Source organism: Chelonia mydas, chromosome 9 (genome assembly GCF_015237465.2).
Source record: "Chelonia mydas isolate rCheMyd1 chromosome 9, rCheMyd1.pri.v2, whole genome shotgun sequence".
Lineage (NCBI taxonomy): Eukaryota > Metazoa > Chordata > Testudines > Cheloniidae > Chelonia > Chelonia mydas.
In genome coordinates this window covers 29,601,465-29,619,244 of record NC_057855.1, presented here as the reverse complement: position 1 = coordinate 29,619,244, position 17,780 = coordinate 29,601,465, and the positions used below count along the sequence as shown (strand labels likewise).

Here is a 17,780-nt window from a genome sequence, read left to right as displayed (position 1 = left end):
TCTCATTACCAATTTTTCTGTGGTACTCCCCCCGCCCTCAGATTGAGCCAGATCTTTAAACCTTTAATCAAGTAAGGAATCTCACATAAGCAGTGTTCATGAAGGCAACAGGACTGCTCAGTGAGCCAGGACTGTCCACTTGATTAAGGTTTTGCAGGATCAGTTGATGAGTTCCTGTTGGCCTAGCTCCTCTTCTCAATCACTTGGTTGTTCAGGGCTCAATTCTGCAAGTTGCTGAGCTCTCTGGCCTTGATACACTTATGTACATCCCGAACTTTAAGCATATGAATAACCTCAATTCTGACATGCTTAAAATTAATCAGATGTTTAAGAGCTAAGCTTCAGGGCCAGAGTGCTAAGCAAAGTTCAGGACTGAGCTCCCAAACTGTGCAACTATGAATAGATTTCTGCAGGAGTGGGAGATGTGGGAGCTGGCACATAGAGCTGGCACTTTTTCTCTTTCCTGCCAGTCAGACCCTCAGACTCGATCTGAACTGGATACCCTCCACTTACGGAATCAGTACTGATAGTCAGGGGCCAGGCTAGGTATTTCCAGGCTTGATCAGAAAAGCTCACCCTATGGTATGCTGAATTTTCCCTAATGGATGTGAAGGCAAGCAGCTACAAGTTTCCGTTAGAACTTCCCCAGTTCCTGAGAGTTCAGTGGCAACTTGCAAACAGTAAAACAGTCCCAACATCTTGTGTCAAAGGTTTAATATCAAACAGCAAACAAAGTAAAACTGTTCTCTTCAAAAGGCTAGAAATCAATTGCAGGTTGAAGCTGTCTCTGGTGAAGATCGTGCTCTGTGGAAAATAAATATTGAATGATGAAATGTTGCTGCCACCTACCGAACATATATAGCACATAGTTTTACTATTTGTATAGTGGTTGGTAGTGAAACTAGTCACCTTACTAGATAATCTCAAAGATGTGTTAGCTATTTGCCAGCATTCACTGCCCATTTCATGCAAACAGATCTCAGCCAATGGATGTTTTGTAAACGGTTCACTCAGACTGAGCACTCTGTTATTCTTTGTGTGTGATTTGTCACCTATATTACATGGCATTGTTTCTGTCACCTGAATGCATCACTGAAATTTTTAAGCAAGAGAATTATGTATAACAATTGACAAACAGAAAATAATGTTCAGTGAATGTTCTTTTTTTTTTTTGCACAATTACTCTTGATCACATATAAATAAATATACCCATATATAAATATGGGTATTTCAGCAAGGCTGGACATTCCCCAAACAATCGTATAAGCAAAAGCCTGAGAATGTGAATGTTCATGAACAGTAAGTAGTAATGTATATGAATATGGTACAAATGAACAGCCATTAAAATCTGAAAAAGTGGTAGTGAACACTCTTAGCAGGATGTGACTACCTCCAGCCTTAAGGTATATTTCTATATTGCAATTTACATCTGTGTCTGAAGTGCAGCTAGAAAGCTTCAATTGCACAGTAATATCACAGAAAATATCTGAGTCTGCCTGTTCCCAAAGGGGAGGTATAAAAGGCTGACGCTTTGGTTCAGTTGGTTGGTGTTTGGTTTATGTTGGCTTCAGAAAAGTGCAGGCTTGAATTAAAAAGTTAACTGTATTAGGGTATGATGTGGATTAAAGCAAAGGATCTTTTCCACAACAACAAGGTGGGAGTAAACTTCTTGAGCACTTTAAGGCATTGCATACTTGAAAGTGTTAGTTTTTTTCTCTCTCTCTTTCTCTTTTTCTCTCTGTAATGTGGCCAAGAAACTCAAAAATGCTTGCCTGACTTCAGTGAAAACTCTGGATGCTCCAAACTTTTGAAAATAGGTCACTTATTTATGTGACTAATTATGGACTTAGAAACTTAACTTGGGCTCCTATTTTTGAAAAATCTTTGCCATAAAATCACGTGATTTATAAACCTTAGCTGTGTTAAATATCTCTTAAACCCAAGCAGGTAGTTTCATCACCTCCACTGCCCCCACACAAATATATACCCATCTTAAACTTCCCCATTGGGCAATGCCAGTACATTGTTACAGTTATATTCAGTTTGTTACTGTTAATTAATAGTAGATCTGAAAGCTACTTCAGAAATAATGGGAAGTCCCACCTTATTTGGTTAATAACTAGCACCAGCACTTGCAAAACTTCAAAGGGTTCTCTAAACATAGACTTTTCATCAGTGATGCTGCAAGGCTTAGTTCTAATCTTTCATGCTTTACATGAAAAAACATCAAAAGAGAAAAAAGAGAATAGCAGTTTCCAAAGCAACATTGCTCTGTCGAAAACTGTATGTTTAGCAATACGTACAATTCAAATGGGGAAATTATTATTTACATAAGCAATATTTTAATAAATACTATCATTAATTTTTTCCTCAAAAAGAAAAAGATTTGTGCAGTAAAATATAATGTCCAAAGCTCAAGGGATTTGTAGAAGAAAATGAAAAAGAATCAGAAAGTGTCGAATGTAGAAGCCTTGAAAGCAAGAAGATCAATTTATATTCTCTCTTACTTACTGAAACACATTCTGCATATTTTATTGTTTCTGTCATCTTGCTTGTTATAATCCATCCAATGAGTTCTCAAAGAACATTAAATCCTACAAATAAATGAACTGTGAATGTTAAGGAAGATACAAAAAGGCAACAATTAATATCAAAAGCCAGATTTGAAGGTTCTTATTAAATAAAATAAGTATATTAGGCAACGACTCTCTGCCACTGAGCAGTGAGAGTTATGTAGGAGGAAATCTGAAAATCTTAAGTGTCATGAGAATTGTATTTCTAAGCTTGTTGCAGCCAAAAACTAGAATAAAATATCAGAATCACTGTTGTGGGGTTTTTTTCAGAAGTACAGTTAAAATAGCTCTGCCTGTCTTCCTGTCTCCTCTGATCAGAGAATCCAAACAGTTTTTTGAAATCATTATGTGGCCATCATTGCTGTACCAATGTGTAGCGTATTAGATATAATGCATAGGAAGAAATAAATCAAGCAAGAACAGGCAAAGATATTGATTTGTCATGATAGTTGTGCACCTCAAATCTATGCACACCCCTCTTTGCCCCTGTTCTTGAATGTTTTAAGATTCAATGTTTTACAATAGAATCTGTGAAGGAAGAAGAATATGGGCTAGGGAAAACAGTATGACCCATTGGGCAGAAATATAGATAATGCTGAATAAAATGAGGAGCTGTAGATAAAGCAAAGGATTCACCTTTTCAGAGCCCTATTCTGCTCCTCAGGATACACATAAAACTCTCCTGTGAAATCAATGGGAGTTATTTATATCCTGCAAGGGGCAAATCAGGCCCAGGATCTTGAAACACCAATAAAGAATCAGTGTAATTGCTCTTCTCTCTTGGTTCACAGACATGGTAACAAGTCCAAATTCAACAGTTTTTCTCATTGCCTCAGATTATCCAGGGTTCTGTTAGGTTCTGCGAGGATTAAAATATTTGATCGCATCTTTTGTGACACAGGACAACACATGAAAATATCATTTAAACTGACAGGATGTTGGATGTGGTGTAACTTTATGATAAAATGAAGCAAATTTTAAAGAATTCCATATCACTAAATGATAAAAGAAAAACCCATTAAAGTTACAGGTTTCCCAGCTAATAATCTTTTAGGTATTGACAATTTTAGGTTGGGTCCCAATGCTGCAACAGGATCTGAACATACCCAAGGGTACAGTCATGTGGATCCTGTTGTAGGACTGAGGTCTTACCACAGATTGTGGGTGCTTTGGCTCCACTTTATTTTTCCCTCTGGTTTTGTGTACTTACTATGAGGAAACAAGCTCCAATCATTATAGCCTTGATTTTCACGTCAAGATCTACAGGAACCTGGATCCCAAAGTTAGCAGCATTGGTAAAGACATTGTTTACAAACCCAGACCAATATTTGGAAATCTTGCCAATTGTTGACATTTCATTAACAGTTTTTACCTACACAAGAGAAAAGAGGGATTAAAAAATAGCCACACTAACATATAGCCCCCTCCAATCCCTCCCCCAAAACAATAATTTATTGGATTTGTTATAATCAGTGCCCTGTAACAGACAAGAAAGTATTCTATTCTTAGTGGGCCAGATCTCAGTTGGTGTAAATCAGAATAGTTAATTTATTCCATTGGTGCTTTTCCAGTTTACACAAGTTGAGGATCTGGCCCAGAAGGTGAAATGAAATTCACCCCCATGTAGATAGCCAGAACCATTTATGTCCATGCTTACTGGAATGTATTATTATAATCAAAAGACAAAAATGTTTGCTATTTTGAATAGTTTTACAGCCTCTGCATTTCACTTTTCTGGGACATTTTGGGAAGCCTCCTCTCCCTCTAACCGGAAAAGGGTTATTCAAAGCAGGAGAATATGGAACACACCATCCTATTGTTTTTATTGTTACCCCATCTCTCCCATCTTCACCTTGACTTGCTTGTCTCATGCAGTTATGTCTTGTCTTTCAGTCTTTAAGCTCTTTGGAGCAGGAACTGTCATCTTCTATGTTGGCACAGTGCCTAGCACAATGACCCCTAGCCTTTGAAGACCTCATGGTGCGATCACAATATAAACAAACAAATAAAGAATAAAGCCACCTTTCCTTGACCCTTCCTGCCTATGAAATTTCAAGTTGTCACAGAGAGAGGATCCATGTTCTGCCTGAGGTGTTTTAAATGGAATTCCAGAAAAAGATCAGCTTCTGACATGTGAAAAGCAGGCTACGTGGCCAACATCATCACCATGTAGCACATGCGCCCCATTGTCTGAGATTACGATCCCAGAGGACAGAGAGAGGAGCTGGTCAACCATTCCCGTCATCTCACCTCCCTCCATTTGTACAATGAACTATTGTGCAATTTCTAATTGTGGAAACTGCACATGCACAGCATGTCACCCTAATGTTGCCTCTGCAGAATGGATACCCTTCTCTCCATCTAAGTGACCCTCCCAAAAGCTGTCCCAATGGCCATTCACAATCAGGCTGGTTCATTCCCATTGGTAATCAGGGGCAAAATCCCCATTAACTTCAATGGGACTGGTTCCATTGTTCCAGTGAATTGACAACTGGCACATGGTCCTCATGTGATTAGAGCTGGGGCCAAAGCAAAACAGCACATCGGAACATCCACAAATGTTGGATGTGAATTCAAATTTTGTGGCTTAGACTCATCTTTCATTTTGTTTGGAGGAAAATTATTTCCCCAGTCTTTTCCCATGGTCAGCAAATGAGAATCTCAGCATTTTTGTCAGTTTGGCATTGTTCTGGGCCAAGGTGTTCGAAGCACCGCAGGCCGGCAGAGGTACTCTGAGAAAACGAGACCCACACGCAGCTAAGCAGCGAGTTATTGGCTTTATTGAAGGTTAGTGACACACCCGCAACGGGGACTCCAAGCGTTACTGTCACGGAGGCGGGGAACCCAGCACACCGGAGCTTTGCCTGGGACGGAGTCCGACGAAGGGGCAACCAGCGAGCCATAATAAGCAGTACACAGAAACAGCTCATGAATATATAATTAGGTACTTCCCTAAAGGGGCTTTCCGCTACCCGACAACAGGCCATGCAAGGCAGACAAAACTGGCCTAAAACCGGTTGAAGTTGGTTCTCCGTGTCCTACAGTGACCGGGCGGCCTCGAGAAAGCGGAAGTTCCCTAGCTAGGCCGTAACAAAGTCTTCCGCAGTCCCTTACAGGCATTAAACAATAGCTTTGCGGGGCATGTGCTGAAACTCAGTTTACGGCAGGCATGCTGGACACGCATCTGCAGCATCACACCACAACAAAGACCTGCAGCACCCGCAAACTCAGAAAAGCAGACAAAATTCAACTGAAAAATATATGTGCAATTGCACACACACAGAGCAGCTGCTGCCACAGCATCAGATACAGTGGCAGCGGTTAGACACCTCCTTTTCATACCCCTATCCTCAAGCAGATTCTCACAAGATCATTGAATCTGGCCTATTCTCTGTACACAAAGAGTCAGAGGACTCTTGCTTCAGCCATGCTGCTGCTGAGAAGTATTGTGTCATCAGCGATGATGAAACAATGGAAAGAAAAGAGACAGCGACAGACAGCTACAGTAGATTCCGCAACAATAGCTTAGATGCATACGATGCTGATGCAGCTGCCTCTGACCAAGGGAGTTACTTGCTCTGACACAGAATACTGAGACACAGAATACTGAGAAATTAGATGGACTCCCTTCTATCTCTTAGCTTCCCCTAGCCACTGACTTTGGATTGCCACTAATCAGTACCCTTATGTTTGTCATCACTTATATGCTCTGGGGCATCATGCTTATCTGTATCCATGTGAAAGGACACACCAGAAAGATACTCTTCTAGAGATTTGGGATCAGCAGCAGCACTGGAGCTCGTTGGAAACAAGGGAAAAGAAATGGTGGAAATGTCACAATTCTCCCCTTCTTTGACTAGCTCTAAATAGTAGTAGCATCCAATGCACCCCTAACTTCTAGCTCAGACAAATGTGTCCCTGATTCCTTGGTCATTCCAGTTATTTGCTAAATTTAATCTACATTTGTGGGCAGAATCTCACTGAAGTCTTTTGGTGTGGCTGTTTAGGAGGTAGCCAGTGTAGAAGATTGCTATGATCCCTTAGTGCTTTGGATTTCTCACTTTCTCTCTGTTTTAGCAAGACTGTGATTGTCATAGCAAATTTTGTGCATGTTTTGCTCTCCCTCCTCCCCCCGCCCCCCCAAATCTACTGCTTCTCAGACTTAACTGTCCTGTATAAGCAGCAGTTAAGTGGCTGTTCAATGGCACTACTACTCTTAGAATTGGTCTAAGGGTATTGAAGTCAGTGGAAAGAGTCCCACTGAATTTAGTAGACTTTGGATCAGAACTTTACTGAAGGAGACTTGGGTGTGATCCTGGCCCTATTGAAGTAGATGGCAACACTCTCATTGATTTCAGGGGGTTCCACGATTTCACCCCAGGACAATGTTTTTTCCTGCATCTATTGTCACTCCTATCCAGGAAATGCATGTGGTAGACTCAACTTCCAGCCTAAGGTCTAAGGTTAGAACCATGAACTTTGATTTGTCACTCTGTGCACTGTTGACATCTGGTTCCTAAATTACAGTAGTTCATTGTTTTTTTAAGTTTAAAACCTTCATTGAATGTGTCAGTCAAAATATTATATTACCTTTAAACAATGGGTATTCTCTAGTGTATGAAACATACCTCAAAGTCTACATCTCCAAAACAGCTGCACGTTGCATAGGGGCCAATTATTTTCAATACATCTTCTTTGCTCTCATTCAGTATAGTGAATTTTGGCAGCAGAGGGTCCCAGTTCTGGACAACGTAGCCAACTATTGTACCAGGAGGGGACTGAACTTCTAACTATTAGACAAAAGTGGCATACAATAATAACACGTGTAAATTTGCAAGATTAATTGTCCTATTTTTAAATGCAAAATTTTGAACCATAAACATAGTATGAAAAGACTTCATAGGATAGTTTTAAATACATTGAATAATATTAACTTAATAACTGCTGCTAAAGAATAAAGTTTTGTATAACATGAAAAACCATATGTATACAGAAGCTAATATATTTACAGTAATTAGTTAATATACAAAGGTCTATTTATATAGAGATGTTGATACTTCTGTACATTGATCTGCATCTCTAATGCAAATCGTACTGCACCACTTGGAAAGTACATGGGCGAGTATATAAAGCACTTGAATAAAATGATGAAATCAACATGCTGGACTAGAATATTCACCTTTCATAGTCAATGCATCTCAGAGTGAGAGTGCTTTATAGTAATGAGTGGTGCAATACAGAAAGAAAGTATCTGTGTTCTCATTCAGAGAGAGTATTTCTAACAGCAGAGCACGCTCTTAACACAAGACTGTGGATACTATGAAACTGTATAGGTCCGGTATTAGGACTATCTGTGGCACATGTAGCTCATAGGACTTATCAGGACTAATGTGGACATTTTTGTACTAAACATAGGAAATAGCAAGCAAACTGCCACCAAACAGGGGTGAAATCTTGACCCTATTTGAAGTCACTTATTGCCACTGATTTCACCCACGATGTTTAATTTCTCATAAATATCAAAATGAGTGTTATGTAATCTGTAAGAAACGACAGTACTTTTACTATTCAGCTTGAAATTATGATACAATGTCTTGCATCAAACTGAAGAGTGGAAACTGAAACATACTGCAAAAACACATACACGTCAAATAAAGCAGGACTCACGTGCTGCAGTCGTATAAATTATCGCCCCAATCCTGCACTGAGGACTGACCTCTACACGGGCTTCATTGCAGCATTAGGGCTTATCTGAGCAGTGCTGAATGCAAGTTCTCTAATCATTTGTGGGTCTGGACTTTCAGACTCCAGTCATATCACTCAAACCCTCTGTGTTAACATGGCAAAAACCCTATGGAACTAGACATGCAGCTAGTCTGCATCATACCCGTAATCTGAATGAAGGCCAAAGTCAGACCTTCCTTGCCTGCCATAGGCTACCTGTAATTAATGGTTTCATTCATCATTAAGGAAGTATGTTCCTTGCCAGTTATGTGTCTTGACAATTATTATTTTTACGGATTTTTTTTTAAAAAGAGGAAATATGGTCTAGCAGCCAGAGCCCACCCTCTGGTCTCTATGTCTCACCCCATGAAGATGGACAAAACACATAGTCCTTTCTGTGCATTTTCCCCTCTGGTCTCGTGAGCCTTATTGAAAATTGGTAAATAATTCGAGATACATAAATGAAAGGCGCTGTTGTTATTATTCACTGACCTCTTGCATGTAGCAAGGGAACCAGCAGCTGTTACATCTCAAGGGTCTATTCACTGTGATCACCTCTTGACCGGTGTTATCAGTTATCCTTATGGTGAAAGACCGTATAGGTGAACAGAAGTTACGATCAAAGCAACCATTTTCTTCCATTGCAAAGTAAACTCTTTGTCCCAAACAGTTTTTTATCTCATATTTGCTGCGGGTCTCCGTACCAAGTATGACTAATAAAGTAAAACAGTTAGCAAGTTATTTAGTATAATAAATTAGAATTAAAGGTCGTCCAAAAACACCTGATCCAAGTTTGGATCCAAGTTCACAGTCCAACCTCTCTCGCTAATATATATTATAAGCTCTTTGGAACAGGGACCATTTAAAATTCCTTTAAAGTAATGAAACTATGCAATTATGCAACAATAATCAGACATTGGATTGAATCTGAACACCATGGAATCTGGAAAAATTCAGATCTATATTTTAAACCAAATTAGAGAGTGCTCAGATCAGACTTTGGTTTGACCCACTATAGAATTATGAAGTTCAGATCTGGATCCCGACTTGATATCCAGAGTTGTGGTTTGGACTCATCACTAACTTAAATAGGTGAAAAGTAATGACATGATCCTGTTCAGTTTTGCTCAGTGGCAAAACTCCTATTCATATCAATGAAGCAGGATCAGGCCCTATGCCAATCTGCAGTGAAAAAAAATATCAAGAAACATGACATTTCATTTGCAGCAGGTAATGTTTCTGGAGTGCTTTGCAATATTAAAGCACTATATACATGCAAACTATTATGCATTATTGTATCACTTACAGATACCTTTTGTTTCTTTAACTCATCTGATCAGAGAGCATTACATTATTTAGTAGCATGTGAATAATTGCTAAAGAAAATAACATTTTCCCAATTCCGAAAACACTTATAAACATAAGTAGCTTTAGGCATGTGAGCAATCCCACTGAACTCATTGATGAAGAAATGTTTACGGTTGGAGTAGAGACTCATTATTGACTTTTTCCTCTCCTTTTATTGCGATAGAACTGCCGTAAACAAAATGAACTTTCAGCATTAAACCTATCAGTGCATGGAGGACCTCATCAAATGCCCATTAAGGTCAATGGAACTGTTTTCATGGACTTCAATGGGCGAAGGTTAGGGCATAATTTATGTTACATTTACAAAGATATCTACATGCTGGCATTGTAAAGATGAAACTCATACATATGGTACCTTCAAGAAGCTCCACCTGCTGGTGAATGATTATCTGGTCCAGCTGTTAAAAAAATGAAAATAAATGAAAGTACATGGTGGCACTCTAATAATTTTAAAGAGATTTGGAGTTGCCACAGTAATTATTCTCATATACCTGTCAAGGATACCATATGTTCCAGCAGACCTACATTTCTTTGCTCCCAGGCCAGCAGGGGCTGGATACACTGGGGAGCATCCTGTGTCACAGTAGTCATCTTCTTGTTAATTCAGAAGGGTCCTGACCTGCTCAAGAAGGAGCTGGTTCTACTCCATGCCAGCTGGAGGGACATGATATAAGGTGTGATGGTTATGTATTGTATACATCCATTTGAAAGCAGTGACCAAATGAGTTCCACTGGGATCATGATGAGGCCAGGTGTAATTGAGGGAAATGTACAAAAGATGCAGAACCTGATTCTCTCTCCCACTCTGTCTCCTTTGTGCTGTTCTGATTATGCAAAGGTATCTGGCCCTTTCTCCCCTGTTGAAGATTCACCTGATATGAGTGAGTCCCCAGAAGGCACAGACAAGGACTTGTTGGTGACTGGGAGGAGGCATGGCCAGTGCACACTGGGTTTAAGGTTATGCTGTAAAAAATCTGGAGATTCAGAAATGGTGGCCATCACATGGCATTCTAGGATGCCAAAATGAGCACACACACAAAATAAAAATAAAAAAATAGACTTCTCTATAAAGCCAACTTGTTGACCAAGGAGAAATTATCATATGATTGATAGATTATAAACCCAGTGACAAACAGTGAGTATTTCCCATGTATTGCTGAATCTCTTCCCCAGAGCTGCTGTAATGGTTTATTATTGTCTCTCAGGTATTCTTTCTGTTTTAAGAAGAGGGTGCTAATGCTGTAAAACTGACTAGCTATCACTTCAATGTCATTTTAACCGTAGGTCAACATATGAACAATTTAGCCTTTGGTCATTTCTTTTCCTTAAATTTCTGATGGCCATCAAATATTTGGTACAAGATATTCTCATTACTCATGGCTGAAGAAAGGAAATATGTGATGACCATATGGGATCATTGTGCCACAGCCCTCCACTATATATCACTTCAATATTTGGCAAACCTTGTGTAATACATATTCAAATCAACTTGCAGCCATTTGGTTCAAGTCACTCTTGCAGCTCATCCAGTTTGCAAACAGAAGCTGGTGAGATAGCCTCCATGGCCTGACACTTATCTCTGAAGTACACATGCATATAAGTGATTTCTGAATAAGTCCTTTGTACTTACAAAGTTTTCCTAAGCACTTATGCTACTTGCAGCTTAAACTTCAGGAGGCATAACAAGAACCTCTTGCATCTGAAGGGAGTTTAGTATACAGCTTTGCTACCAATAAAAGGGACAAATACTTTATGCAGAAATGTCCCAATGTTTGAATATTGGTTTCATACCCCAATTTGGTCTTTCACAGGACAAAACTGTCAAGCTGGTAAAGCCTGGAGCTATTTTAACTGTATAAATTAATTTATTATCAAATAAAAATATGTCTAAGTTTGGAGAGTGCAGTAAGGATAGCAACGTTATGTGCTTTTTTGTTTTATTGGATTCTGTAAGAAGACTGTCCTGATCCATCATTTATCAGTGCACTCAAAGAGCAAAGAGATTTCTCACATTGCATCTCAAAGTATCTTAGACCCTAAGATTTATAAGGGTCTATGCAACCCGCTTGACCTTAGTCCTTTTAGCAGGTTAATTATCTTTTTTTTTTTAAAGACGGCAGTTTTGGCTGTATAACCTAAACATATCTAGGCTATAAAGGCGCTGGCCCAACTTTTGAAGGTATAAATGTTTGCAAGACACACTCTTTTCCTACAGTTTCTTCTCTTTTGGGTACTGTCCTGTATATCTCCATAGGCAAAGCTCTCTTTGACTTCAAATACAGTTCCAGGAATGGTCCTCACATTCACTTTTTAGGATTGTGAACAATGTATAAGGCTATGATATGGGAGACAATAATGACCTGCATGCAATCTGTAACTGTAGAAAACTAAGAGATCCACTTTTCCTGAATCTTTTAAATATATGGATATAGGAAGCATGATACCTATCCACTAAGGTGAAAAGCTGGCAAAGAAAAAGGAAAATATTTTCTCCCTACATCTTAGAAACAATTTCTGATTTCCCTTACGCATGCAGAGCAATAGATTACTCCTCAGCTACTCCCATTGATTTCAGAGGGTCTGCTTGCAGACTAAACCTCTACTTTAGACATACAAAGCAGATTGGAGGGGAGGAATGTCACTTCAGAGCAAGGCCAGGAGATTGGGTGCAGGGCATCTGATTGGCTCTGGGCCAACTGGCTGGCACAGGGCTGTGGCTAGAAAAGGAATACATACAGAGGCCTGAGCACACATTGCCATTTGCTGCTACTGCTGCTGAAGCTGGAAGGAGCAGGCCCAATTGCAGGCCAAACCTAGAGCTAGGGGATCAGCCGAGGGAGTAAGCCTAGGGCATGGCAGAGGAGTTCTGATTAGTATGACCACCATGGGGATGGATGACAAGCAATGCAGAAGAAATCAGGGCTCAGCATTCTGAGCTCGCACCAGGCCAAGCACCAGTGACCAGCATATGGGGCAGAAGATGCCCTGTTTGGGTCTGAGGTGCTGGAACTGGGTGCTGTTTGGATTCAATTGCCTTATAGAGTATTAGCTTGTATAGCTCGGCATCAGGATTGCATACAATGTACAATAGCTAATATGTGTGACTCCTCAAAGGGTCTTCCCTGAATTGTCCCTGGAACTGATGGAGGATTTGTCTCTGCTCATAGAAAAGTATGATTTTGTTGCTGAATGCAGCACTTGTTTCTGGAGTTAGTTCCTGATCCTCAGAAGGTCTGGGAGTGAACCAAAGGATTGGGGCCTAGTCAGACGCAAGTGGGGTTTTCTCAGGCACATGGCTTGGGATTTGGGACTCCCTTAAAGAAGGCTGGGTTGCCCTCACCACAAATATGCCATTGGACAGACTGTAACCTGAAGTGATCCAGCATAGTTCATATTCTACATTGCATTGGCTTCCTGAAGTCACATGTCCTCATTGTACAAAAGAATAGAAGCAGGTGATAAATACACTGATGAGAGGAGACATCTGAAAGACTCGGCATGGTCAGAATAAGCAATGCAATGTTTGGACACCTCTCTGAAGTTTATCCAAATAACCTGAGAAACTGGCATGCCAAACCTGCCCTTGTAGCCTTCCACCTTCTCCCAAAACCACCCCTCACTCAATATGCTGAATAGCTATCTCTATTCAATACCCCCAGTGAACTCTATATTTTGCCTACCTCCCAGGAGAAAATGTCAGCTTGCTACAAATCTTGTACATCAGGAAAAGATATAGGGCCTACTCTCTCTGCAGACGTGAGGGCCTCTTCTTCTGGGAAGATAGCTCTCCCACATCCAATTAGGTCACATTCTGAATTCTATTGCTCCACCACTTATCATGTTTGTGTTGTTAATCTTGCAAGAAGTGGGGGAAGCAGGGATTTCAAATCATTGCAGAACACTGTGGTGTGTAAACTCCAGTAATTCTAATCTGCAAATCAGGTGGATTAAGTGGACATGTAAATAGATCCCATGGTATCAATGCAGGGAATTGAGCTACTCCCAAAAGGTGATTACCCAACTACATTGTAGGAAAGTAAAGTGCTAGAAGAAACCAACCACTAGAACAGAGGTATCTCTGAATAGAAGACTACAAGGATTTTGGAGGCAGCAGCTCCTCAGCAGTTCCCCTGAATGGGAAAGGTTGCACTGGGTAAAAGTCTGCCAGCCTCTTTCCATGAACACAACACCACAGGTAAGGAATGCAGTGAAGATTGTAGAGGATCTGGGGGTCATTCTAGAACCTCTCTTATTTCAGTCACTGGGTTCAGTTTGATTCTCTTCAATGGCAAGCAAGTGTTCTGGGGAGCAGGGATCCCTAATTTAACAGAACAAAAGTTAATAGGTATTTCTTTGTTATCCTTTAATAGAAGCAGCTACTTCATTTAATTTTCTGCTACTGGAACAGATTTGAAGATTTAAAGAAACAAGCTTTGAAATGCTCTCAAAAGCAAAACTTTGATTTATAGCTGGACCTAATACTGGTGAAATCAAACCTAATGATGACTCCTTAAAACTCCTGCACACCTTCAGCGCACTTGGATCTAAGGGTTCTGCCTTAGAACATCAGATCTGATCAAATGCTTCCAAATGTACAGTGAAAGTGGCTAATAGAAAACCTACAGTTGTTCAGTGGCAGGTGCACAATTGTTCCAGAGAGGTAGAGAAGGTCTTCTCTTTTATTTCTCTAGACTGGGGAGAAACTTAAGAATAATCAGAGAGGTGATATACCCATTATCTGAGGAGGCCATGATGGTTACATCACTCAGAGAAGCAGCCTGATTATTGGACTAAGCCTGGGCATGAAGTCCTGGAAGCTCAGAGCTCTAATAATGGTTCTAACAGTGATTTGCCGTTTGGCCATGTGTCAGATTGAAAATTTCTTTAAAATGGGGATCATATAATTTACTGTCTTACCTCACTGGGTAAGTTGAGGAATAATTAGTTAATGTTTGTACAGAAATCTAAACACGTAATATGCTAAGTATTTATTATTACCATCACTTTTAGTCCTTGACTGAAACTGCTTGCTCCACCATCCCTGAACTAATGCTCATGGAATTGGCAGTGTATGTCATTTCAGGCATGTGTACCATGGACTCACCATCATGGCTCTGAAGTAAAGAACAGTTTCTGAATGGGGTGAGAAACAATTACTATTCCCTTTAAGTGCCCAGTTTCATTAGCTATCTAATACTGACAGTGTTTTCAGTAACAAATAGACACTACACAGTAATTTAGGCTGCAAATGTAAAATACATCATTTTTCCTATCAAATCCTAATGTGGATAGAAATATTCTCATATTTATTTCAGTTAAAGCCTTTATGGATTGAAACATTCCTTAGCCCTGTTAGAATGTTGGGAGCCAAACTCAACATCTGTCTAGTGCATGAGAATCAGAGCTACACATTCTAAATTATCAGACAAGTTTCAGTGTCAAAACAGAGGGCCTGGTTCTTTCCCGCTCCCACATGCTGATCAGTGGGAGTAACTGTGAAGTAAAGTACTACACAGTTTGAATAATGGTGGCAAAAGCAGGCCTTAAGTGAGTGCAGACAGGACTCAACAGCACATGTGGCAAGGTGATCAGACTTTAAAATGTTTTCATTCTGAATAGTTTCAAGTGTTCATGGGAACATAGCTGAGAATGTTTTTTGTCATATAGACTATTTAGTTTGAAGTTGCCTCTTGGTTATGAAGCTTAAAAGATAAAAAACAATTCATTGAAGTCTATTATACCAATCATTTTACAAACCACAATTTGCTAGAGGCAAGGATGGCTTTGGACACAGTCTGTATAGGTGGCCATCTAAGATGCTATGATACAGGGATACCAGTGGCCCTGGGAGAAGTACAACTATGGGCAGAAGTCATCTGGCTAAAAGACCTTCATGCTCCTCAAAATGTGGGCTCCATATTTCCATGGGAGTGGGCCCGAGCTCCTAATGAGCCGGAGGGAGATTGGGGAAAAGAAAAGAGAGGTAAGGCATGACAAGGGGACGGGAGAGAGACCCACTTTATTGAGTCATGGAGGAATGAAAGCGAAGGCAGAAGTAATCATCCTGTCCTTCATGCAAGTCTAAATTAATTTCAAAGTTTTGTTTCATTTCAACACAAACATAAGCTATTGAGGAAACAAAATGCTATTAAAGTTTAGAGACAACAGGACCTGGCTCAGGTATTCCAGACCAGGAGGCAAGCTGTGAGGAGGTGGTGCATGTTTCCAGGCTTTTGTAGGTTCAAAAGGTTTACTTTGACTAGGAAGATCTGGAGAACCCGGGAGATAATCCTGAAAGATTTTGTTTATTTGTCCTTGAGTATCTGCAGCAAGGAAAAAAAAGACTTAATTAAGATTTAGCTTATACAATTAGGATATGATATTATTGCCGAGGTAACTTAACTGCTTACTTTTTCTATCATTTTTATGTAGCTGTATCTATCAATGAGTGTGTCAGAATTTTGCAGGAATGGGATTTCTATCAACTTTGTGGTAGAATGTGGACACCGTACACAGAGACACAAAGAGAGCAAGAACATGCACATGTACATTGTATTATGCTGGGAGCGGAGTGATACCTCACTGGTGGGGCAATAGCTGCCCCTCATTCTGGATAAATGTAACACACACACACAACTGGTCAGAAATCTGAGCTGTGTGGGCAGAAGAGTTTCACTGAGGGCTGAATGCAAAGGCAGGGAGATGGCGACTGTTTGAGAGAGCTGTGTGTCAGAGAGAAGAGCAGAAACACCAAAGCCAAAGAAGACAGCATCAGAGACAGTCTGAGAAGTGCTTGTCATGTGACATTGTGAGAAAGATATGAGAGAGCACTTTTGGGTAGAGTGCTGGCTGGAAAGGGGCTTGGAACTGTGAGCAGAGAAACTGTCTCCTGATCTTTGATTCCTGTGTGCAGGGAATCTGAATTTCATAGTCATTTTTTCTGTAAACAAACAGGATTGCATCAAAGAAATACCTAACTCTAGCATTAATTTCTCCTCCTAATGGAAACAACCCCACAAGACTGCTTGGGGCAATGGGGTAACCGTTTATATACTGAGAGTGCCTGTGCAGATCCTCTTTAAGGTTTCATTAGTGCATGATAGGCTTAATCTGAGAGAAACCTTCTCTAGAAAGTAAATGACTTGTCTGGGATCTGAGGTTCCCAAAGCTGGCTTTTTTTGAAAGGATATCAACGGCTGCATTCCGGCTTCCATGATTGGGCCTGATTCTCCACACTGACAAAATGGTTTTAACCAATGTAATGCCATTGATTTAAATGGTGTTACACCAGGGTGAAATTAGGGTATTAGAAGATCAGGCTTTATCAGTCTGTGTACTTAGGGCTTGATCCTGAAAACACTCACTATTAGACACAGTGTCTGTTACCTTGGGTAGTCCTATTTAAGGTAATGAGACTACTTATACTTGTAAGTGGTTGTACAATTGGGCTCTATCTTACACCACCAAACACCACTAAAGTCAATATGGGTGCATGTAGATAACAGAAAGAAAAATCATCTTATGAGCCCAATTCTGATCTCACACTGGTTTTACCACTGATTTCAGTGCAGCTAAATTGATTATACTGGCATAAATGAAAGCAACGCTAGGCCCATTGTGTTTAAATAACAAAGCGTTTTATTAAACTGAGCCTCCACACTTAGATACTGTGAGTGTCCCCAACCAGATTGTTTCTATCAAGTCTGCTACAATACTTAGGCAGAATGGGGTTTTAGCACCAGAAGGAGCTGTGGCTTTAAAGTTTTTCTTTGGTGTTATGGGTTTAAATGAGATACTTTAGCATTATTTGAACATAGTGTGGCTCATTCATCATTTAATCATATTTTGATTTTAATTTATCTTTGCAGCTACTGCTTTCTTTCAAAGTCTGAGACCACAGGAAAAAGAAGAAAGCCCTTTGAATTACTATCTGGCTTTTAAAAATGTATAACTGGGTTATGAATATTTTATAGGTGCTTCTGCATCATTTCACCTCCCAGGGTACTGTTGTCGCTCTAACTCATTACATGAAATGCCATGAAGTCTTACTGGCCAAGTGCTAGTGTCATTCTTGAATAGTAATAAGAAATAAAATGACAAACTGCAGTTTTGTCC

The 17,780-nt window shown here is 40.0% G+C and overlaps 1 protein-coding gene across 1 annotated transcript in view; it reads right to left on the bottom strand.

The window, feature by feature from the left end:
* Positions 1–3,753: 3,753 nt before the first annotated feature.
* Positions 3,754–17,780, bottom strand: part of PLSCR5 (phospholipid scramblase family member 5) — a 58,591-nt gene continuing 44,564 nt past the window's right edge. Inside the window, exons 4-8 of the mRNA XM_007055004.3 lie at positions 15,837–15,988; positions 10,021–10,063; positions 8,790–9,010; positions 7,202–7,363; positions 3,754–3,945 (exon numbers count right to left, since the gene is read on the bottom strand). Coding sequence (XP_007055066.2) covers positions 3,754–3,945; positions 7,202–7,363; positions 8,790–9,010; positions 10,021–10,063; positions 15,837–15,988 — 770 coding nt within the window. The remainder of the gene's footprint in view (positions 3,946–7,201; positions 7,364–8,789; positions 9,011–10,020; positions 10,064–15,836; positions 15,989–17,780) is intronic.